The 24,098-nt window shown below is 49.4% G+C and overlaps 1 protein-coding gene across 3 annotated transcripts in view; it reads left to right on the top strand.

Moving 5' to 3' along the window:
- Positions 1-23,788, top strand: part of LOC144729490 (ras association domain-containing protein 1-like) — a 44,648-nt gene extending 20,860 nt beyond the window's left edge. For all 3 annotated transcript variants that reach the window (XM_078609821.1, XM_078609820.1, XM_078609822.1), the window contains 5 exons: positions 9,105-9,215; positions 9,602-9,784; positions 10,250-10,373; positions 14,699-14,814; positions 15,600-23,788. In XM_078609821.1, coding sequence (XP_078465947.1) covers positions 9,105-9,215; positions 9,602-9,784; positions 10,250-10,373; positions 14,699-14,814; positions 15,600-15,815 — 750 coding nt within the window. In that variant the 3' untranslated portion in view covers positions 15,816-23,788. The remainder of the gene's footprint in view (positions 1-9,104; positions 9,216-9,601; positions 9,785-10,249; positions 10,374-14,698; positions 14,815-15,599) is intronic.
- Positions 23,789-24,098: the final 310 nt, after the last annotated feature.

The following is a 24,098-nucleotide window of genomic DNA, read 5'->3' as shown; positions in this document are numbered from 1 at the left end:
ACAAGAGTGTGCCATTGTGTGGCAGTGGCGAAATGCAAATGTGACATTTAAAATGTTATTTAAAAAGAGAAACAATAAGCTACTGCCCCTCGTCAATCCACTACTGAATGAAGGCCTCCCTACACTGAGTTGGTCATTGGGCTTGTTTGTTCATACTTCACCATACTGGTCAGTGTGGGGTGCCGTGAAGAGTAGAACCCAGAATCGGTTCGAATCGTATAATCACTCGCCACTGATATTCGCCGCGGTCAGGAATCAAACTCAGGTTTCTTGGTTCGTAGTGCAGTGCTGGAGAATGAACGATGCAGAGCTGGAGCGATGAGTGAGCGTGCAGGTCCCTTCAAAGTGGTAGGCGTCGTGTGTCTGGATTAGGCCATCCTCCTTCGGTATCCTAACCCCTGGTTTACAGGAATAGCAATCGGGCAGCAAGTGGTACATGGTGCACAGACGGACAAAAATCCCCCGCAATTCTCAGTAAACAGAATAAATATATATTTCGGAGAACATTTAAAACTAAATTCCTGTTGTGGGTGTGAGTGGGCTTTGCGAGGCCACAAATGCGAAACCAACGAATAAAAATGCAAAGACTTTGTTCATTCTCATCCGATCAGTAAGATTTGGATCACCGAAGTGTTAAGCAGTCGGAAGACACCGACTCACAGCTGGAGGTTTTGAGTTAATCATTCAAATCCCATGCAGAGGTCTACCTGACGGTCATTTGTCCATGGTGCCTCTCTGGGGTCGTTAAAGTGAGTACCACTTCATGGGAAGTCAAAGGTGGATACCCTTTAGAGTGGACGACCCTGCCATGAGAATGTGGAATTTCCACAACGGGCTTGGAGCCGCCAATGGAGATGAGCGCTGCCCCACAATCTGTGATTTTACTTTTAAAATAATTACGCTGTACAGTTTGTATCTGGATCCTGCCGTAGCATACTGTCTAAACAATACAGCAAAATTGTGAAATCATCCACCTGTCCACCCAGCAGTATTAATGGGTCCACCACAGTTGGTATCTCGGCAGGTCGCGTCTGGCAGCATAAAGTGTGGGGACTCCCACCTCGTCTGAGACCTCGTCTGAGACCTCGTGTGAGACCTCGTCTGGACCTCGTCTGAGACCTCGTCTGGACCTCGTCTGAGACCTCGTGTGAGACCTCGTCTGAGACCTCGTGTGAGACCTCGTCTGAGACCTCGTCTGAGACCTCGTCTGAGACCTCGTCTGGACCTCGTCTGAGACCTCGTCTGGACCTCGTCTGAGACCTCGTGTGAGACCTCGTCTGGACCTCGTCTGAGACCTCGTCTGAGACCTCGTGTGAGACCTCCTGGCTAGCATGGAAGAGGAGGCCCAAACCCCTCTGGAGGGGCTCACCTCGCAACTCCGTCAGCAGTGGCCTGAGTCGGCAATACCCCGGGGTGCACCTTCTACAGTTTCCGTGCACATAAAACAAACTCTGTCGCCGTGGTGGTGGTGGTGGATGTTTGTCCCTCTGGGTGTGGTTGTATTGACAGGACAGTAGCGTGTTGGGTTTCACGTGGGCTGCACGGTACACGCGTTGTGATCATCGTTGGCTTTACCCGTGGCGTGTTTACCCACGGGGCACGTCATATACGAGGCTAAAGTGGAGGAAGGTTGCGATGGGTTACCTGCGTTTGCTACATTTGCCTTTAGGGAATTGGTAGAACGTTCACGCGAGGTAATAAGAGACAGCTGTGCGTTTGAAGTGTTCTTTCAATCATGTTCAGGGTCTAAAGACCAAACGAGCCGAGTGCTCGGTCTGCTGAAAGAATAGACGGCAGCCCCTGGTTTTGTTCAGACCTTACCAGGTACCCGTCGGGGTGCTGTCGAGTGGACAGCACTCAACTCACAATTGGCCGGTTCAGAGTTCAAGTCCCAGTCTGAGATTGATTAGCTCATCATAATTATCCCTAAAATGTTGAAAAAGTACCGATTCTTGGGGAAACAATAATGCCCGTCATCATGTGAAGAGACTGGTTCTTGCCACAGCAATGTTGAATTTCCACCACTTGCTCAGGGCGTCACTCATATGTGCTTGGATATATTTAGTTTGTATGCACATCCTAGCAAAGACACGTGCTGAGTGTAGGTGACAGTTTAATCTGCTTAAGGCGTCTGTCTCGAGTCGAGCCGAGGCCGTGTGTGCCGTGTGCTGTGTGTGCCGTGCTGTGCGTGCTGTGCGTGCTGTGCGTGCTGTGTGTGCTACACGTGCCGTGTGCGCCGTGTGTGCCGTGTGTGCTGTGTGTGCTGTGTGTGTGCTGTGTGTGCCGTGTGTGCTGTGTGTGCTCCACTGCGTCACCCTTGTTGTGTGCTTGACCTTGCCACTGAGAGTGCAGCCTCTGCTGTGATGTCACCGGCACGGGGGATGCAAAGCAAAGACTCTTCCTTCTCCTCGTGCTGTTAGCAAGTGCCCATAGGCACTTGCTAACAGCACGGCTGTTGAGAAGTGGCACAATCGTGATCACGCTCTGCCCTCGGAGCCCAATGGCCTGGGCTCAGTGCACAACTGTGGCACTGCACGCGATCCTGCAGTATAAACACGAGGGTGGCCATGGCTTGGGGAGGCATTCATCCAGCAGTGGATTGACCAAAGCTGATGATGACGATGATGCACGACACCGGTGGGAACTGGTGTCTGAACCTGGCCTCGGTGGACTCAGCCGAAAATGACATTCGCACTGGGGAGACAGAGGCTGGGTGTGGTGCTGGCCACACCACCTCTGAAGTGACGGACTGGGCTAATAGGGGCTCGCTTGCAGAACTTGTCCCAACAATGTACGATGCTGAAATGGTGACCTTTATCTTTCATACTTTTCTGTTGTGCTTGCGTATGCGTGTTTGTTTGTACGTATGTTTGAAGGCATGGCTGCTGATCTTCATCTTGGTGAATGATGAATGCGTGCTGTGTGTGTGTTGTGGCGGGGGGCTGTAGCGTCGTGCTTGGCACGCTGCACTACGAACCTGGCACCCAAGTTTGAGTCTTTGCCGTGGTCACATGAAGTTGTTATAACGTGAATCGGCCCTGGGCCTCCCCTAGGTCGACCCGGCATGAATAGAGCCCCTGGTGTGGTGTGTAATTATCATCAGGACTGCGGAGGCAGGCGGCCGGGCTGGCGCGGTTCTATCCCCTCCCCCTCGTGCTCGCTCACAGCACTTGCCCCTGTAACGGCTGCTGCACGGGGACCTTTGTCTGTTCCTTGCGTGCACATCTCTCTGTGTCTGCGACTAGACTCGAACAATAAAATAGGTGACAAACAAACACACCTCGACCTTCCTGCTTTTCAGCTGCTAAGCGGCGTGAAGACAAGAGCAGAGATTTCCCGATAGGATGCACGTAATGGGGACCTTTGACGGACGTGCGGTGTTGAAAGCTGTCGCTGCAATGTCAAAAGCAAATGTTGTTGTGCGGCAGGGCTATGTGGGTTCTATTGTACCGATTGTGACCCAAAGATGACCATTACTTGGGCACGGGGAATTGTTGTGTTTGTGTTCATGCTCAGCTATTTTAGTGTCTTTTGTTTTGTTACATTTTTAAAAGGTGATGTGCACGAATTTTTCAAGATAGAAATGGCTTTCCGGTTGTGCCACGTGTTTTGTTCGCGATACAACCCAAATAACTACATGTTGAGTTGCTGAAGAAGCTCCCAACACGTAGAGGGAAACGTGAGACATTGTGCAGAACAGCGCCCGGCACGACCCGACAACATGGGAGAGTCATACAGCAACGTGAATGCAGTGGTAAATGAGGATTTAGAAAAGTTTTTCGAGTCTCAAACTAACATCTTAGAATCTTGAAATCATGTTAAAGAGATCCAGTTAAAAATGTAATCTTGCTCAAATGAGCAATGGGGCATTGCTAATTTTTGTTGGTTGGCTCTGACGGAAATTCCACGTTCCTATGGCAGACGTGTGAAGTAATGCCGCTCTTAAAATAGTACTGTGCTCCATTCAATCAATAGCTCTATAACTGTACAATAGCTCTAACCCTGCTCATTCCCTTTTTCCCCATGTATGATTATGCCAGGCCCTATGACATATACAAATACCATACCTCATGAGAACCAAAAGCAATTCCTTCGAATGTAGAATTTTCACGATGATCTCAGGAGCATGAGAAGAGGTGAAGATTGCCCAACGCCCGTTAGAGAGTAGCAGCTGCTACTATGCCACTGGATCGTTCACTCTCCAGTAATAGCCGTGCCTTTCTGCTCTTATTGTATCTCTCTCACACACTCACACACACTCGTGTGTCATTAATTGCCCCTGCATGTCTAGAATTGTCCACACCTATCACGATGGCAGGAATGTGTTTTTCCATCACAGCGAGGTGTCTCCAACAATGAATGTAAAATTGTGACAACTGCATTCCACAGCCAGTAGCGTTAACACGATTCAGCCAGAGCCCCGGTTGGGTACCCAATCACAAACTAGCATTGTGTGGTTTAAATCTATAATTTTTAGTTACTGTAATTAAATATTTATTTAAAAGATATCTTTTGCTGGTAAAATGTGTCCATCTTACAATAATATACAGCCCGTTGTCAGTCGATTCCTGGATGAAGGCCTCCCACATGCTGTGTGAGTTGTGCCGTGGGGAGGGGGTTGACCATACTTCTCCATGCTGGTCAGTGCGGGCTGGCGGCACAGAGCCCAGGTCCAGTTCAGTTGTCACTGCCACTGATGTGGAAGCTATGGTCACAAGGTGAACCCTGTTCACTTGCTTCATGGTGCGGTATGCTGTTCGCTTGACCAGGAGCAGTCTATCCATTTTCAAAGTCCTAATTCTAGATTTGAAGCTTTCGTGACTGCAAGGATTCATACTCTTAGTTCTTTCGGTAAAGTCACGTAGAGTGGTATATGTTATTGTAGCTGTAGGTATGATGGGCAGAACCGACCCCAAACCATCGCTTGAATTTGCAACCTTTGCGATTGCGATCCAACCACGGTGACGGCGGCACCGCCGGGCCACGCTGTGCTGCCGTGGTGCTGCCGTGAGGAAGGAACCGCTCTCTGAGACCAAACCACGGCGAGAGCAGCGGTGGCGGCAGGCCACGGTGCGGGTGGCTACAAAGTGCCGGACGTGTCCGGGCCCAGACGGGGGAATTGGCTCCCGGGCTGCCACGGCAGCGGCAGCGTCCTCGTAGCCCTCACCAAGGGGTGGCTCCGTACGCCTGCTGAAGGTCCAGAGAGTGTCCCGAGACACCGTGCTGCTTGATTATGGATAAAGAGGGGACTCACGAGGAGGAGCGCGATGCCCACATCGAAGCACTGAGCCCAGCACCACTGAGATCAGAATTGTAGGCGGCCGGTCTTTGTTGTTTCCAATCGACCTGAACGTAAGCCATCTCATCGCGGCGCGACAGCCTGCCCGTCGCCTGCCACGTCTGTTGCCTGCCGGCTCAAAGGAGCCCTCTAGGACCCCTTCTCCCCGTCGGCATCGCGGCAGTGACCTAGCATTTGGAGAGATATACAGTCCTCTTAATCGGCGAATTAACTTACACACACAGGTACAGGCAAATTAATCTACACGCAGTCTATCGAGTTGCCGTTGACACTTAAATGGTGCCGCTCCCGTGGTGGCATCGTGGTTGTCGTGGATGAAGAGAATCACCGGGGACGCTGGTGGATGGCAGCGAGAGTGGTTCGTGTGAATGCTGTCGCAAGAGGTCACATGGTTAGCGTGACGCTCCTTTGCTGACTGAGTGATGATTGAGTGATGCAGAGTACAGTATATGCAAATTATATCATGGTTTACTAAAAGTAAGACCAAACAATGCAACACCTTTGTAAACCCATTACTGAAATGATAGCCTCTGGTCATCGGAGATTATTTGACCATACTTCACCACACTGGTCAGTTTGGGTTAGTGAAGGGTTGGGGGCACAGGACTGGTTCAGATGTCACTCACGGTTGTTGTTAGCCATGATCGGGAAGCAAACTGATCTGCCGTGTTCACAGGCTGAGCAGCGGGCGTCTCAAATCCACTCGGGTCAAACTCGTCATAAAGGCAGCCAGGCAGGCCATTTAATTAAACAATCACTCGATCAGCCCTTGTGCCAGTGGATAGGGCAATTCCTCCATTCAGTAGCAGATGTGATCCTATTTTGTTTTTATTTGTACACGAAGTTAACAATGAGCGCGCTTCCCCAGCGCTGTTCACGCTCGGCTCACGGGACCTGCAATCGGGAGGTCGCCGGTTCGCGGTTCGTTCTCCTGGCGCGGCGACGCAGACGCCTGGGTCCCCCCCCCCCTCTGTCCCCTACCGCGCCGCCTCGGTCCGCCCAGCGGTGTCAATGGGTTCACCGCCGTCACGCCTTTGGTGGGATGCGTGCGGTGGGGTAAAGTGTCAGTTACCTCCACCATTTCACAGACGTATGTATGTTGAACTTTTTTCGCACCGTACGTAGCCAACCGGGTTATTCAGAGGTGTGGGGGAAGGACAACAAACTAAACACAAAACAGTTTAAACAAAAATGAGTTTTCAATCATGATTTTAAAGTGCATAGCTCCAGTGGATTCCTCATATCGGAAGGAAGAGCGTGACAGACAGACGTCTGGCAAGCGTGGAAGAGGAGGCCAAATACCCTTCAGAATGGCTCCCCCGAGCTCCGGTGAAGGTCTCTTCCACGAGCAGTGCCACAAGTGAGCGGTTGCAATGCTGCACCTTTGCCTTCGCCTGCCCGTTTAACGCAGCTCCAGTAATGCTCCAGTAGTGCTCCAGTAATGCTCCAGCAATGCTCCAGTAATGCTCCAGCAATGCTCCAGTAGTGCTCCAGTAATGCTCTAAGGAAAGAAAAGGTTGGCAAACCTTTGCCTTATTTATTTCTAGACAATGTAAAATATCTTTTTTTTTATTTGAATGAAATTAATTTGCGAATTAGACATTTACTGAAAGTAGCTGAGGAGGGAGGATATGCAATTTTATTTAAAATAACTTGTAAATTATGAATATCATTCATTCATTATGCACCACCCAGGGTTACTTTATTTATTTCTCAACTGTCAAAAAAGGCTATGTTGGTATTGAGGACAACTCGGTTCACAGTCCTTTATTTAGCTGACGCCAAAGTACGTTGAGAATCATTATCTCCTTCTGCGGGAGACTGGAGTAAACTGGATTAACTCGGGAACAGGTAGTTTTGTCAGTAAATTATCTGTACGTAATCTAATCTTGGGGATTTATTCAAACGTCTGGCCAGCTGTGATGTGGTTAAAGCTCTCTTTGTACAATCTAAAGGTTGTGAGCTGGCATCGCGGTCCAAATACTCCATGTCAATCGCATCACAAATGAGCGCCACGCATGGCTCAATTGAACCTGGAGACAAAACGTGATGTTAACACGTCATGTGGTGCTACGCAGTGGCTCACTCTCGCACAGCAACCAGCCAGTGGGTCTCTAATATCCGATCGAGCACAGACAACAGCACTTGCTAATTACACTCCCATGGAAATTACCGGGCGACTGTGGGACTTGAACTGTGAGCCTAATGGCTCGTTAACGAACACGCCAACGAGTTGAGCCGTCTCTCCTTGCTCGGGGACGAAATACCCCCGCAGAACGGAGCCGCCCGATGCCAATGTGTGAATGGCAGCGACGTGATCGGTAATCCACGTGGCGTGAACATGCAACTAATTGCTTGCTTGTGTGAATCGACGTGTACGTGAATGAATGAATTGGGAATAGGGTCGTGCTGTTTACGAGCGATGCAAGAGGTGTGGAGATGAATGGGGATGAATGTTGAATGACACATTTAGTGTGTGCACACAAACTTGTTCTGTGCATGAATACGAGAGTAAATGATGCCATTGAATACGAATGTGAATTGTATGCCCAGTAAAATCACGGGAATGCATGACATTGAATGTTCTTGGGTGAGTGATTGTAAGTGTATGACGTAGTGAGAGTGCTCACGCGAAATTGATTTCTCTAAGACGATGGTACTTTGCAAGCCTACTGGCTATCAACAAAGATTCGTTCATGAAGCCATCCATATATACAGACACAGACACAATTTCAACCGAGAGGATGGTTATAAACTGAGGAATCATTGGAAAGATGTCATCAACCACTTTGGGTCATGACTTGATTTTTGTTTTCTTGTCAACCTCCACCGTCAGCAGTGTGGATGTGTGGAACGAGGTGCAATGCCCCCCCCCCATCTCTACCCCCTCTCTCCCCCCCCTTGTCTTCTCCTACATTAACATTTGCTGCCCCGCCCATTCTGCTGACACACTTGGACTACGCCCATCTCTGAACCTTTATCAACAGTTTGCCTTTGGAGGCTAACCCCCCTCTCCTTTTCCTGATGACGACCGCTTGTGTTGCGATCGAAACGCCGTGGGTTTTTTGTTTTTATTTTCTATCTGCGTGTCTTTACCGAAATATCCAAAGAATATCATCAAGTTTAAGGATGAGTCATTTTCATGAGTGACCTGGGACTTTCCTCTGTCAGCAGAGAGCGATGCTTGCCAAGTACAGTCCCAATTGATGAATTTGCGGGTACTGGCGTTTTCAAATTTCCTAAATGTAGCCCTGAAGCTGGCACACAGACGGCCTACTCAGGGATCTCTAAGATCTGCTGTGAAGCAGGCGGCGCGTCGTGTTGTGGTCATAATTAGCGTCGTCATTTGTGATCAATCCACTGCTGGGTGAATGCTTTCCCAAAAATCCATTTCCATCAACCAAAGTCCCGCTACGTGACAATCCCGTCAGGACGTACACAAACATACACCACGCCGATTCCACCGCTCCATCTCCACGGTGGACGTGCTGTCGTGCACATTCTCGCCTTTGGTGGCCGCTCATCGTCCCCTTCAGCATCGAATCCTGACCAAGCACGCTTGCTACCCGTCACAGGCCTGCAATTGCTCGCTCATGATATTCGGCCCACTCTTCAACGCTTGCAAGCCATCTTCGATTTCAGCAGTTGATCTCTACCATTGAAAACAAACGTCTTGTACATGTTACAGGCGATGAGCATTCTTGCACATTTTATGTACAGCCCCGAGCACTAGACCTGTTGATGTGCTGCGTGCCACACGGACGGCGGTCGATCGGCTGACCGGTTTATCGTGCGAACGTCACAGAATGGGAACGTGGAGCCGCCCTCGACGAAAGCGGAGCTGCCTCGTGACGAGGCGGAGGAGAAGATTTCCTCGTTCAACCGCGCTGCACCCCGCAACGCGCACATGACGCTGGTGAGACGCTCCGTGAGCCGCCGACCCGCGCATGCACACACGTGTCGCGTCCGTGTATACAACGACAACAACAACGGCCTCATTCGTTCACAATGTACGTATGTTGAACATCGTTTGTGCAGTACGTGGCCAACCGTGTCGCAATAGCGACAGCGGTAAGGAGTCGTGCGTTCTTGATAGAGCCGCCTTCTTGACCTTGACAAGCACACCGACCTTCACCGCAAGGCATCTTTGGGCAGAGGCAAACCCCCACTCGGAGTGGCAGCCACCCGCGTGGGAGGCAAATGCCAGAGCGCGGCGGCGACCCTGGTGGCGGCCCACCACGGCTCCACTCACCTGCCGCGTGTCCTTGCTCCCTTTGTTCCGGACCGCCGCACCCCCTCCAGCAACCGGACGGCAGCTTCACGGGATTCATCGAGGTGCAGCTCAAGTTCCGCAGCGTCGACGGCTCCGAGAGGGAAGCTGGAACTGGCCGGGAGAGCGACGGCGATGGTGGTGGCGGCGGCGCGACCAGTGCTGCCCGCAAGCTCAAGAGGCGCTCGGCACGTAGTGGAGAGAGCACTAAGCAGGTACGGCTCTGGCGACCACAACGGTTGAATGAGAACAGGGTGGCAAGCGACAAGGCCACGGTCGCTGACAGAGGGGAGTGGTAAACTGGCACTGACCTATTGAGCCCCAGTCTACCATAGCCCTGACAGCCAGTCCTACCACTTTCGATTACCATGGTAGCTAATCTGCACCTAGCACGAAACTCAACCCCTGACCTTATCCCAGCACCTAACATAACCTCGCTTTTCTCCTCCTGTGGCTGACCGACTCTCCTCTCCGTTTATCTTCTTCTGTCGCGTGCGATGGCAGTGGCGATACGTTCAGGAAACTAAATGCCAATGTCGAGGTCTGCTGGCGACGACGAGAGGAGAGAGTTTGTGTCGTGCAGACTCTCTCTGTGCGTGAAGTGTCTTCGTATACCCCATCTCTATTTGTTAATGAACTCTGTGCGCTCCCCTCCCCGCGGCGCTGCCGGCACGTCCCAGGTTCACTTGAGCAGCCGGACGAGCGCCCTGGAGGTGTCCGAGGCCCTGGTCGCTCGCTTCCGCAGCGGCAACTCCCTGCAGCCGCGCTTCGCCCTCTTCAAGTGCACACAACGCGACGGGCAGGGTGAGCTCCGCTTAGCCCGACGCGTTCTCTTCGCTCGCGATCTTCACTCGCTGCAGGGACGCTTCGCCAGTTTCCCGCGGTTCTCTGCCGGGGGGAGGGTCCCCCCATCGCCGTGTTCAGCCAAATCGTTGAGAGCTGCGATGGAGGCTGCCCCCGCTCAGGCGAGCGACGGCACGGCGGCCGACTCCCTCCGGGCCTGCGCGTCTTTGTCGGAGAATTTAGGCCAGGGGTGGAAATTCCACATTCCCGTAAAGTGGCCCAGTATCCATAGCAAAACCACTGTTGTCTTTGAACGAAGATGTACTCATTTTATTGAACGATGAGGGATGAGAGGCCGAGTGAACTCCCAGCTGGTCGTGGTGCCACCTGACCAGCTATGCACAGGTGCAGGGCGTGTAGCAATGTATTGACGCATCAAGTGGTATTGATTCGTAAGCTCGCGATACGCACAGGGAACCATCTAAATTGCCGCAATGCATTGCATCGCCAGGGCGATGAAACGGTACACCCCCTGACTAAGCTCCATCTGTCCCGTCTGTACGGGATAGAGCGTTGCCCCCTCACACGCGTATGTATTCTCCAACTGCTCCGGTTTACTCCCACATACATAAACGTTCATAATTAATTGGCTAAAAACATATTTATAACATATGCACCTCCGTGCATTGCAAATTACGCAGCGCTGTCAGATGCATTTGCGTGAATGGCGGTACTCTATACGAACTCAAATTTATTAATATATTTACCGTACATTTATTTTTGCGTAAGGTTGAAGCAGCCTCAATTGAGTAATATCTGGTGTGGTGTGTAAACATCGCCACTTGGCAGACCAGGGCAGTCAGCTGTGGTGCTGCCCACATCACCCAGCTCTTTTCCAATTCTGGCCTTAATAGGTGCTCCTTAGCAGCACTTTCCCCCGTGGTCTCCGAGGCCAATGGGGGATCTCTGTAAGTAAACTCCGCGTGTGTACAGCCCGAAATCCCTTGGCACAAACAAACCCCTTTATGGCCACGTGGCTTCACACTGCACACAGGTCTCTTAAACCATCTCTCGACACACACAGTGTTGTTTTAGGGCATGCTAAGCACATTCCCCGTCGTTTAAGGCTTAAGAGTTTAAATCACGCAAAAGAGAAACACGGTGGATTGGAAAAAATAATTCCAAAATATTGAGAGGTTGTGAATGTGAGCGTGTGCCCTTGTCACGTGACGATGGCTGCTGCTGCTGCTGCTGTTGCTGTACAATGGCAGAGGCGCTTTGTGAAGCGCCGGCGTGTAGATGTAGATAATTGCGGAGTTAAGTGCAATGTAAATTTGAGTTCAAATCTTTTATACAAATGCAGCTTGATGCATGTATTTCATAATTATTATGAGTGGTATTATTCCTGGGGTTGTGGAAAAAATTATGTAAGTTTTAATCAGTCTGCATACCTGATGACTTCAGTCTTTTCCAACCCCCGGTCTTTTCCACGCTGCACATATGGCAAGAGCATCTGGAATTCCGAGCGCATACTTTTCAGAATTTCCTTGACTCTCCGATTAAACGCTCTGCATCACACCACCTTGACTTAACGAATCGTAACTAATTACATGAGCCGTCCGTAATGCCATAGCATGCGTGGACAAATAAGCCCACGTGTACGCACGCACTCACGCACGCACGCAGTGCTTACAACTTCATCGATTGTTAGGCAAGGGCTGTTTGCGAGCAGCTATGAAGGGCAGTACAGGTGGTGTTCAGTGCAATTTATGCCCAGCTGCTTTTGTCTTCCCACTGCTGATGTTGACACTGATTCATTATCTTAGTTTTTAGGGAAGGGGGAGAGAGAGTGCTGACCGAATTTGGGAGACTGGTCACTGCCGTTCCCTGATGTGCACAACATTTTTTTCCGACGCGATATTCTCCTTGAGATCAAAAAGTCATCACGGCCAGTGCCACCGATGCTACCACACATTGCCGTCACTTGTTTCCTATTTCCAGATCCTACAACTGTCGCACAGTTCATATTTGACCTCCGAGGTCTGGTCAATAAAATTCAACCGTCTGGCTCGAAGTCTTCCCCGCTCTCTCCCCCGCTGGGTGCCACCCCAGTCCCTATCTCGGTGCCCCCCACCGCCACCCTGCACACGTGCCCCACACAAAATATGCTAAGCGGTACTCATTTATCAATCGTGGATGGATGATGGGATATTTTGGTAATTCTATACCGAGTAATTTTACAAGCGAAACTGCTGCAGGAAACCTGCTTGCTGTACTGCCACCTCACAGCCCAAAAGGTTCCAGGTCTCAAGCACAACATGATATCTGCATGATCCACCAGGCGTGTCACGCCTTCCACGTGTTTATTGTGTCAGAGTCGCTTGGGATTAAATGTCATCTTATTTCATGGTAATTGACAATTTTAGGGTAGGACGTTTTTCTAAAAAAACTCAACAATACCGGTGACCTAATTTAAGTTTGATTAAATGTGTACCGAATGTGAAACTCCGATTTTTATAGTTTTCCATTCGGCTCATGACCTCCAGGGGCCATTGCCACAAATCAAGGTTAAACAGCGGAATTCCACACAGGGAGTTGGAGGCTTTTGTTGAAAATACCTTCACCAAAACTGGTCATTCAAGAGGCTTAGCCCAGGAAAGAGTCAAAAGTAAAATTGAAAGGCTCTCTCGGCTCAAATGTCACAGTGGTCATGGCCCTGAGTCGGTGGTGTTTATCTGTAGGATGACCACTGTTGACTTTCCACAAAGTGGTACTTGTTTTACGAACGATAGAGGGATGATGGGCTAATTTTGTCCCCGACTGCATATGAACGTTTCACCTTCCAAATATGAGTCAAGTGCTCTACCTGCAATGCCACCTGAACCAGATGAATAATGAACACTGTTGGTGCGTCTTCCATTGTGAGTATCATCTCCTGCTTCAAGGTTGCGCTCATTATTAAGTGGTGGAAAAGCCTTCTCACATTTTCAAGTCCACGTTTCAGGCACTGTCAACAGACCCCTTGAAATATCAGACGCACCTAAGCTGCGTTAACCACACAGCTGCAATCAGACACGCGGACAATGTCGAACGGCGCTTATCCGGTACCCTCGTTTGCCTTTGGGACTTAGGGCTGCCGCAGATTTCTACGGACGCTCCTTATTCCCAAAGCTGCCTGATTGGCTGCCTGCCTGACCAGCTTGTGAGGGTTACCACCTCTGCGGTACCAAAAAAATGTACACGTATCATGGTATTGAGAATATGTTACGGTACAGAAGGCCACATAACTGCGAATAATCGCGTTGTCCAGAGTGGCGTAATATCATTGTTGTTATTGTTATGCAACTGACAACAACCGGGACTTTCAGTTCCTCCGGGAAGACTGAAATATTTCTTAGGTCAGCAGCTACTCCAAAACTATTGGCGTCCTGGAAAATCCAGGACAGGTGGGAACCCCCCAGCCGGCCAGCTGGCGGTGCCGGCTGGCTGGGCAGCACGTTGCCTATTTAAGGAAGGCGGCTGGGAGCGGGGAAGGAGCGCGGGCTGAGAACGCCGCCGCTGCATGCAGACGCCAGCCATTCCTGAGCGCCGGCCAGGAGACACGGCGGTGGAGCCGGCCTCAAGTGGCTTCGTTCCGCCGCTCGTCGCGATGCCGAGCCCCGGGCGGGCGGGCGCCTTCACGCGTCCCGCACGGCCCTGCCAGCGATTGCACGGGGATAGACCGGCCAAAGAGCGGCGTAGATGTAATGTAGATGTAATGTAGATGTGATGTAGATGTGATGTAGATGTAATGTAGATGTGATGCGATCGCGATGTCTTGGTGACCTCCGGCCAAAAAGGTGAAGTCCAGGAAGTCAGAGTGTGTGGTGCATATTCCACGTGCGTCGCTCCGACTTGCTGGTGGCTCACCTGAAGATGCTTGACGCAGTTCCAATTGGACCGTCATATCCAATTGATAAATTTGGTTGAGAATCATTCCTTCAACTTTTTGGTGAGCTGAAACGACGCTTGACTCGTTGAACGCTTGTACACGTGGGCATTTCATTTGCGTGGTGGCTATATTGGGTGGTGGAGGGTTTCACGGCATAAATTTAGCCAGATCATTACCTGACTTTCCCCAAAAATGAATTATGAATCATGATATCGGCTGTGTTAGCCTATCACGTTAAATAAACAACTTCCTTGCCATCTGAACCTGACCTGTTCCATTGAGTGCATTAAACTGTGACGCAGTCCCTTTGGCTTCACATCCCACACGGCTGCATTCGCACGCTCGGAAGAGCCGAACGAGCGTGGTGGGGGTGCGGCGACGCCTCACGGCGCTGCGTCTGCTCTGTGTCTGGCAGGCTGCCACCGCAAGCTGGGCGACGCGGAGCGGCCGCTGCTGGTGAGGCTGCTCGCCGGGCCCGACCCCAACGCGCTCAGCTTCCTGCTGCAGGAGAACGAGACCAGAGAAGTTATTGTGAGTGGGAGAGACTATCCCATCTGTGTTCACCTCGGTTAACAATTACAAAAGCAATACAAATACAATAAAGTACAGCAGCTAAGCAAATAGCAATCGGACCCAACATAAAAACTGCGTCACTCGACAAATATAAAATGATGTACGAACACAAATCGAAGTTAAATGTTAAATTCTGTGACTGTGCTTGCATGCCTGTGTGGGGTTGTGCACGTGTGACGGTGTAGGCCTCCTCTAGGTCGATTCGGCCTCAAATGAGTACCTTTTGTAATGTGTTAACATCACTAAGGTGGCCGGGCGTGGTGTTGGCCACCTCTCCCCTCGTGCCGTTCCGCTCTTCATAGGTGCTCGCTAACAGCACTTGCCCCAACAGTCTGTTAAGGCTACACGGGGAATCTTTATCTTTTGGTTGTGTGCCTATGACAAAAATCACACGGAATGCGTCCGCTTTCGTCCGATCTCGGAAACTAAGCAGGAATTGAGTGAGCCTGGAGAGTGCCCAGGTGGCCGACGAGCTTGCACAGACAGAGAGAGTTACCATTGGCTGCGAGGGGCTACATGGTGGACAGTGCAGAAAAATCCATTGCTGTGCTGTACTGCTTCCATCTCTGTGCTTCCCACCAGCACCAACCCACACACGTGCAGATGTGTGCACGTGAACGCTTGTATGGCTCGTGTGCGCGCGATCGTGCGCCCGTGAATACAAGCGCACGCAGAACTCTTTGCACGCACGCGCGGCTTTGCGGGCGCACGTAACGGTTACGCGCGTGCGTCCGCGTGTGCAGTGGGAAGCGTTCTCCATCCCGGAGCTCAAGAACTTCCTGAGGATCCTGGAGCGTGAGGAGCGGGAGCACGTGCGGCGCGTGGAGGAGAAGTTCTCGCGCTACCGTGGCCTCCTGCGGGACGCGGTGGCGGGCGGCGGCCTCCTGCGGGACGCGGTGGCGGGCGGCGGCCTCCTGCGGGACGCGGTGGCGTGCGGCGGCGCTCCGCCGCACGCCTGAGCGGCGGCCGCCACCCTCCCGCACGCGCCGTGGGAACGACCGCGCCGTGGGATTGGACCGACTCGGCGGCCGATTTGACGAACGCGGCCTCAAGAGGCGGCGTCGATGGACAGGAGATGAGGAGGCCGTCCCTGCGGGGAGGGTCGGCCTTCCTTTCGAGCCATAGTGGCCCGCGAGGCCCACCGCCCATGAGCGGCCGCGTGGTCTCTGTGGCCTGCACTGACTTCCATGGGTTGGGGCTGTGACGTCATGATGAGCAAATGCGTAAAATGACATAATCACAATCACCAAAAAAAATACGTTTTTATTTATGCGGAACGAATACAGGTAATGTTACTTTCACAGGTTCACTTGCTTTTTGTTAAGGAGTAAAAATTATTGGAAGGCTTTAATTAATTAATTATTTGTGTTATTATAATTTTGGATTGTTTGCTTTTGGTACATTTTCTGTGTTGACTCCAAATACTGATGACTTTTTTTTTTAAATGCAGGTAGCTGCTTGTTTGTTGGTGTGAGTCTGTTTGTGAAGTGGTGGCCTCGTGGTTAGCACACTGCACTATGATCCTGGTTACCCAGGTTCTATTTCTGGCCCTGAATTTCCCCTTTGGCGAACTCGGCATATAATTAATACTCGGTGTTATGTGGCCCACGTTAACGAGAGGAAACAAAGGTGGCCAGGAATGTCGCTTGCCACACCTTTGCAGGCTTTGCTGGCCTTAGTGCTTGATAATCGCAATTGCCCTGGCAGTTCATGAGGCTCAACAGAGGATCTTTATCTTGCTGCGTGCGTGGAGAGCGGCAGTGCAGTGGTTATCACGCCACCTTATGGACCTCGAGACCCGAGCTTCATTCCCTTTTACGGCCAACTTCAGGACGAATATCTGAACCGTTCCGAAGCCTCGCCTCGGTTAACTCAACCTTATGTGAGTACCTGGTGCGGTGTATAAACATCACTATCGGGGTGACAAATGCGGCCGGGTGTGGTGATAGCCACACCACCCCCTCTTATGCTGCACCCGCCTTCATAGGTGCTGCTCTCTAATGGAACTTGCCCCAACAGTCTGTCACGATTGTACGGGGAGTCTTTGTGTGTGCTTGCCCACATAAGCGACCATTTCGTCTTCACCTTGCGATGTCTGTGATCCTGTGAAGTTGCAAGTCGTTTGGTGGGCTCCGTGGGCCTGTCCCAGAAACTCTTCTGTGCTCCTTTGCATCATCTACAACGTTTACCGCTTGCAGATAGTCGCTGACCTCTGCTTCTTCCTACCGAGACAATCTATACCGGTGTCTAAGTGAGTGAGTGAGTGTGTGAATGTATGCGAAGTGTGATTCCTACAGTGGACATGCTAACATTTGACTCGTGACATCGGCTCTCAAGAACGCTCTTCACCGAGTGAGTCTTTATATGTAGACACAGGCCCGAGCGAAGCGTTGTAGTTGAGCCACACGCTGTAAGGACGGCGATGTGCGGGTGAATGCTTACAAGGAATAGAGCGATATCTTGACTCCAAAGTACTTTCCCCTTGTCCCTGGAATGGGTGCGACTGAGTTGGATGGGGACTCCACTGCTGAAGCTCAAGCAGATAGTGCTGAGTTTGATGTCACCGATTGGACTCTGGGGGCACAACTGAAGTCAAGCACCGTGATACAATGATGTGGATGTCATTTCCCTGCTCGAAGTAGATGGTGATAAATTATACTGCCAGGGAATAGGGTTCATCATAATCATCGTTATCAGACACAGTCAATCTACTGTTGGATGAAGGTTTTCCCAAAGGCGTCGCCAACCCCCACGGATATGCGATGTAACAATTCGCTGAGCAGCGGCACACGAGCTCTCTTCATCGCTCCATCTGGGTGGATGTTCTCCTTTCCGAACTATTTCTGGAATATTCCTGTGGTGGTGACGAGTCAGGCCACGGTGCCCCACCGCTGTTGATTCACCACCCAGTTAAGGAGCCTCACGAGGTATGGTGATGATGATGATAAGTCATGGTGATGAGAAGTCATTCTTCACAGGCAGTCGATACCAATTGCGTCCCGTGATGTTAGCACAGTACTCTTCATGAAATCCACGCAACATTTTTCTATTCTCTTCAAGCAGAGAACAATTTAAATGCCCCCTCCTTTCATCCATCAACCAAATGACCATCAACGGCTCGCATTTTATGAGCAAAGCCATAACCGCATTATTATTATTATGACTTAAAAAAATATACGTTCTGCTTTCAACTCAAATTACAAAAACACACCCTACGTCGTCTGATAATTCTACAGTACACGCACTGAATTACACGTTGCATTTCAAACCTAAAGACTCGCTTGCCAGCATTGGCCTACCCCCGGGTATCACGGTGACTCTGCCTATGGGTGAGCAGACTCGGCGGTGGGTGACATGCGTTCGTGGTTGTGCGTATTTGCTAGGAACTTATTCGATATAAACTTTGGTGCTTTCCACTTGACAGCAGCCGATATGGCCTTAGCAGCTATTGCCCTTAGCTTGTCCTTTGCTGGCTTCAAGTTGTGGCACCTGTGCATGTCATTTTCAATGACTTCGTCTCGTGCAGTTGGTCTCTGCTGCTTTCATGAGATCTAGCCCAGTGGCTTTTTAGTTTTCCCAGGGCTTCTTGGGTGGGAAGCGCGGCTTCTGCGTGACCTGCAGTGGTCTCGTGCTTCGTGTCATTGACAGAACCCATTCTGCTTGCGCACGCCCTGCCAGTCTCGCCGTCCGATATTCAGAAGTCGTTCGCGTGTATGGTGGAGAGGGACTGGGCTTTATTTATTTGCAAATATGAATGCTGGACGTGTTCGTGGAGGTGCGCGCATCTCCTCCCAGCAGAAATAAAGCAGCACCCTTGAAGGGAAGAGCAAATCTGTTGAGAGTTAGCGATTTAAAGAAGACTGGACAGGGACAGATACTTGTATTGATGACGTGGTGTTGTAGTATTTGCTTTTATCCTGGAACGTGGAGTTGGCACATGCGCTCTTTCTTCTTCAAGAGCAGCCAAGGGATCTTGAATATCCACAGTGAGCAGGTCCTTGTGTCTGAGCCCCTTCGCACGGACAGCGCTTCGTACAGCAGGAGCCCCTGGTATTTTGGATATAAAGAGGACTGGCTCAAAAGGGAGTGTCCCCTCTTCTGAGCAACCACCATCACTTTGTTAAGCAACATTTTTTCATCTGCTGATCCTGAGCCAGTGATGGAAATTCCACATTCATGTGGCGGGGTCAAGTATATCAACATTAAAATGTAATTTAGACACTACCACCAAATCGTGCCGCCTAACAAAGCGGTGTCCGTGTTACTCACCCCAGAGGATGGTAACGGAATGCGATGGCCCTGTCCAGGATTTGAACTTGTGTCTCATTGTCGGGAGTTCTTCTGCCAACTGAGCTGTATCCCAGCCAAAACCAATGTTTATGGTCACATTTGGCAGCAAATACTACTACAGTTATTAATGATGATAACAGAACGGGTGGTAATTGTGAAGTGGCTTTGCAAGCAGCACCCTGAATGTACATGCCCTCCTCGTTACTGTCATGTCGTAAATACGACCCTGTTCTATTAAGTGTGGTGTTGTTATTTTTATATTTATAGGATGGTTTAAATTGTTAGTCAAGATCAATGTGAACTGTTAAACTTGTGTGTGCATTTTCAGTCGGTCAACTCTTTGTTAGATTTATTTAAAGATATCAGACAATGTAAATAGAATATGGTACAGTGGTTGTCCTATGTAGACTGACCACCGCCATGGAAATGTGGAATTACTACCACTGGCTCAGGGCTGCCAATGGAGATAAGTTTCAGCAATTTTGGCTTTAACTTGAAGTACAGTATATATATATATATTTTATTGAATATATTGATTTGAATATTAATTTGATTCTTAGGATGAAAAAGGAAGGGATGCTATGCAGCTCCTGATTGGTGCAAACTCGCCAGGTGTGGCGATGTCTGATTTGCTGTTCGGACATGCAGGTAGAGACGTAAATCTCAGCTTCAATGATCTGCTTGGTTCCCTTGTTCTTCAGACAATGCTTTTTGACCAAAGCCAATTTATTGGGTTTAGGTCTCACCAGTGCTGGTGGTATTTAGCTGCCTTGGGTTGGGTGAATGTTTAGAACCTGAGATTTGAAGTGAGCAAGGATTTAATACCTGGATGGAGTAAGGCCCCTTCAGTAAAATGTGAGAGTGAGCTTTTACATTTTTTTGTAATTTAAATGTGTTTGATCCATAATTCTGGTTGTAAATTTTCTTGAAATATAAATAAAATGTAAGGCAGTTTTACAAAAAGTCTTAAACGCGGTTTCTTTATGACAAAAAGCAGGTGGTTAATTTGAGGAAGTAGATACAATAGGTGACGATGTGAGGAAGGAGTTTGATATGTGTGAGACAGAGGTGATCTTGCAGTATTGTGAAATATACTCAAGGGGAGGTGATGCAGGTTTAAGGTGTTTGTAAGTTGCAAGATGGTTGGTGGTGGGAGACATTTCGATTGCACTTGGAAAGGGAATTGTGTTGAGAGAAACCGTAACGATGGCTGCATACTGCTGTATTGAAGAGCTGTGGATGACCGGGCATGTGAAGTTGCCCTCCACGGTTATAAGTAGTCGGTACGTTATAACAAAATCAGTGCTGTGAATTAGACGGCGAGATTTGTCACTGCTCTCAGTTATAGCTGAGATGCACGTTTTCACATTTGTGTAATATAAAAGTGATGTATTTAAACGATACATGAGAGATTTGTAATTCAAATGAGAGATATACACACAAGGCTACTGTTTATAAACGGAGAGAGAGCTGGAACTCAGAATTTATCTGCGTGGGTGGACACCAAACAGCCCTGGTGGTGGTGGTGGTGCCTCTGCACCCCACAAACTGCACGTGTCCCTGGCCACTGCGTGGCGGCAGCAGCGGCGGCCTCGCTCGCTACGCCGCCTACCCGCTAAGCCAAGACTGTGAAACCAGTAGTAGTACATTTACATAGGCCAAAGGATGTGCAATATGTTTGAATCAAAGGCTATTATTGATGTACTGCTCAAATCCGGTCCTTCGGCTTCTCGCGCGTGTGCGAGTCTTCTCTGCTTTCTTTAACTTATTGTTCATTCTTTATCGACTGCATTCGCGCCAGATGTACCAGATGTCGTCGTCGCAGCAGCGTTGATGAGCGGGCACTGCGGTCCCCTTCACTGCGAGTCTTTAAATCGCTTCCTCCTCCCCTGCCGCTGCTGCTGCCGCATGGAATGTCGCCCCGTGTCATCTCGTGTTGGCTGGCTGGAGGTACTGGTGATGGACAATGAAGTGTTATGCAGAAGACTTGTAACGCATTGCTCTGCTTCTTGGAGATGGGGGTTAAAAGCCATCCATCCCTCTGAATGGACAATGCCTGACGACGATAATGTATTGTCGAAAAACCAGGGGTGGATTCGTTAGCTAATGGGAGTGGAGTTTATCTTATGACCTTGGATAACCATGGTAGGATGGGAGTGAGACTTGGACGCTGGCACTTACACATTGCTACGAGCTATGATGCACGTTTGCTGTTAGCAGACAAAGAGCTAGGCGATGATACTGAGCGGAGCAATAATAAGAGTACAGTTGTATTGCGCTTATATTTTTTACAAATGCTGCATTGTAGATTCTGGATCCGTTGTACTCATGGAGATTAATCAGGGTATTTTAACATCGATGATTCTATAACCGGTTCACGAATGACGGCACGAATAAAAATGCATGTTTTGAGCTGGTACTGTGGTGTCGTTTCACGCGAAAGAGAAACTCGAGTTGTTTACACGAAAAGTGTAAATATGTGGAAGGTGAAACACGTGGCGCTGTTGCTGATGTTATCAACATGTGTGCAGCAAATCGTGTTTCTGGGCATGTGGTAATGATTGAGAAGGATTCCTCGATATGGGTCATCAAATACGTGCCTGCTACCGGCGGTGATGTTTTCTCATGGCGATTCATAATGGCCACGTCAGGGCAGCGAACGCGCGTCGTTGAGATCCCGATTTCAAATGTGGGCCCCAGTTGCCCGTGATCAGACTGGGTTCTCTTGCAGCGAGTTGATGGTGGTCTTAGCCTGGTCACGAATGACGCCACAAAAAAAACTCCCAGAATAATAATAGTTGGTGTTGTTGTTTCACGACATGGTGAATATTCCAGCTGAGGAATACAGAACAGATTTAGGCGCATTACCTTGTGATGAATGCTGTCTGCAGGACGGATAATAGATGCATCACCTTTTCTGGATCATAAGCCAAAGTTACGTACCATTGTCATTTGGTAGGCCATTCTCTAACACAAGGTGAGGTGTAATGCTCGATCCGAGAATTCTAATGAATTCCTTTGCCTTGTGACGTGATGCTGATAGCACAATCGAATATAATTGGAACACGATGGGTATCTAAAGAGTTTTGCCAGGCAATTGCTGGTGTTCAACTAACTTCGCGTTGTCATACGAAGCATATATTTCCACTTTCACGTTTTGCCATTTGGATAGTTTTCTAAGCAGTATCATAATGATTGTATTGATAGAATCAGACTGTGCTAGCATATGACTAACAAAAGCTTTGTTCTGTTCGTCTCATTGCCCCCTTCATTTACAGGCAAAAATCCGTTTAATTTTAAGTTTGTCAGTGTCGTTTTCTGTAGCGTTACATTTCAAATGTAACAGAATTTCTGAAATGTTTAAATAAAAAGAAGAACAATCATCAGATTATCTGGCAATGACTTTCAGTGTAACCGAATGCTCGGCTTCTCAAGTCAGAAATGTGCGGCTGCCTATGTGCTCTGTAAAATGAGCAGTTGGAGAACACGTGGTCATACCTGTCAACCCCTTATCAGTGCCTACTTGTTACAGACCAATTCAGACCTTATTGGTCAACCCGTGCCCTTATAAATCTTAACGTTCATCACAAGGGAGAAACACAAATAGACAAAACATGACAAAGCTTTCGTGACTGCAGGAATTCATATTCTTTGGGTCTTTCGGTAAAGCCACGTAGATAGAAAAAATAATAAAAAATATCACGACGTTTCAATCGATGTGTTACGATCATCAGGTGATGACGATTGCTTGTATTGCGATCAAAAAGTCGTTATATATTTTTTAATTATTTCTTCTACCTCTACGTGGCTTTACCGAAAGACCCAAAGAATAGACAAAACATGTTGCTCGTAACGGCTGTATGGACCTGAACTCTCCTGTACACGAATGTGGGTAAACCGTATGGGTTGACATGTATGCTATGTTGATATGTATGCTATGTTGAGTGAGCTGTCAAATATATTCTATCCATAAGATTTTTTTAATGGCTTAGATCGCGTAAATATAAATGTGTCGTTAAACCCGCCGCCACCCGACACATCCAACTCGTAAGGTTTGTCACGTAAACAGAACGTGCCAATTCGTTGCTAGTTCAGCACACCGCTTGTGTGTTGGAGAGTAAAACCACAACACTTACAATTAGAGTACGACGTTTCACCGGGTTTAACGACGCATTTATATTACCGCGATCTAACCCAACAAACCTCAATAATATTGGTCGCGAAAGCCGACGTGTTAAACCAATTCTATTCTATGCGGTCGCAATCGACTCGTCTTGGGAAGCTCAAATACGGAGTCCAAAGTGCGGCAGATCCATGTCCTTGCGGTCCTGCAGCTGCTGTTGTTTTGGCCGTTTAACAACCGGGCGGACACCGTATCTCTGGATTTCGAAGATGCTGCCCTGTAAAGTAAGAGATGTACCCCGAGCGTGTGTTGATTATAATTTAACACAAATCTGGTCCAGCACACACCGACGCGCCAAAACGCGACGTTAGCCACTGTCGAGAAACACTCAATCCGGTGCTCACATCGTCGTGTTCTGGTTGTGGTATTTTACTAAAGACCAGTACTGACATCATCACATTGTGCTGACTGATCGTGTGTTACCAGAGCATGTGCGCTCAATAAAGTGCATCGACTGTAGCTCACGCGTTTGACCGCCTCTCGACACACAACGTGGCCGTGAGTCTCCGCGAGGTCTCCGTGTCACATGCGCCGTCGTCATGCCACTCGGGAGCTCAGCGCCAGCCACTCACGTGCAGCACACGTGTGGACACAGCAGCAGCAGCACGACTACGCGCTACTTTTCCTGCGCTGTGTGCATCTCAATGCGAGTGGTTAGGAGCAGGACTTTCCTGCCATTGCCGAGCAAAGGTGCCTGGAATGTTGGGTCACTGAATAACCAATGCCGTCATTTGCATGCGGCAGCGTTTCTCCACATTCTTGTGCATCC

Source organism: Lampetra planeri, chromosome 32, assembly GCF_965212315.1.
Source record: "Lampetra planeri chromosome 32, kcLamPlan1.2.h2, whole genome shotgun sequence".
In the NCBI taxonomy this organism is placed as follows: domain Eukaryota; kingdom Metazoa; phylum Chordata; class Hyperoartia; order Petromyzontiformes; family Petromyzontidae; genus Lampetra; species Lampetra planeri.
The sequence above is the reverse complement of the archived record's forward strand: the minus strand, read 5'-3'. Positions and strand labels throughout refer to the sequence as shown.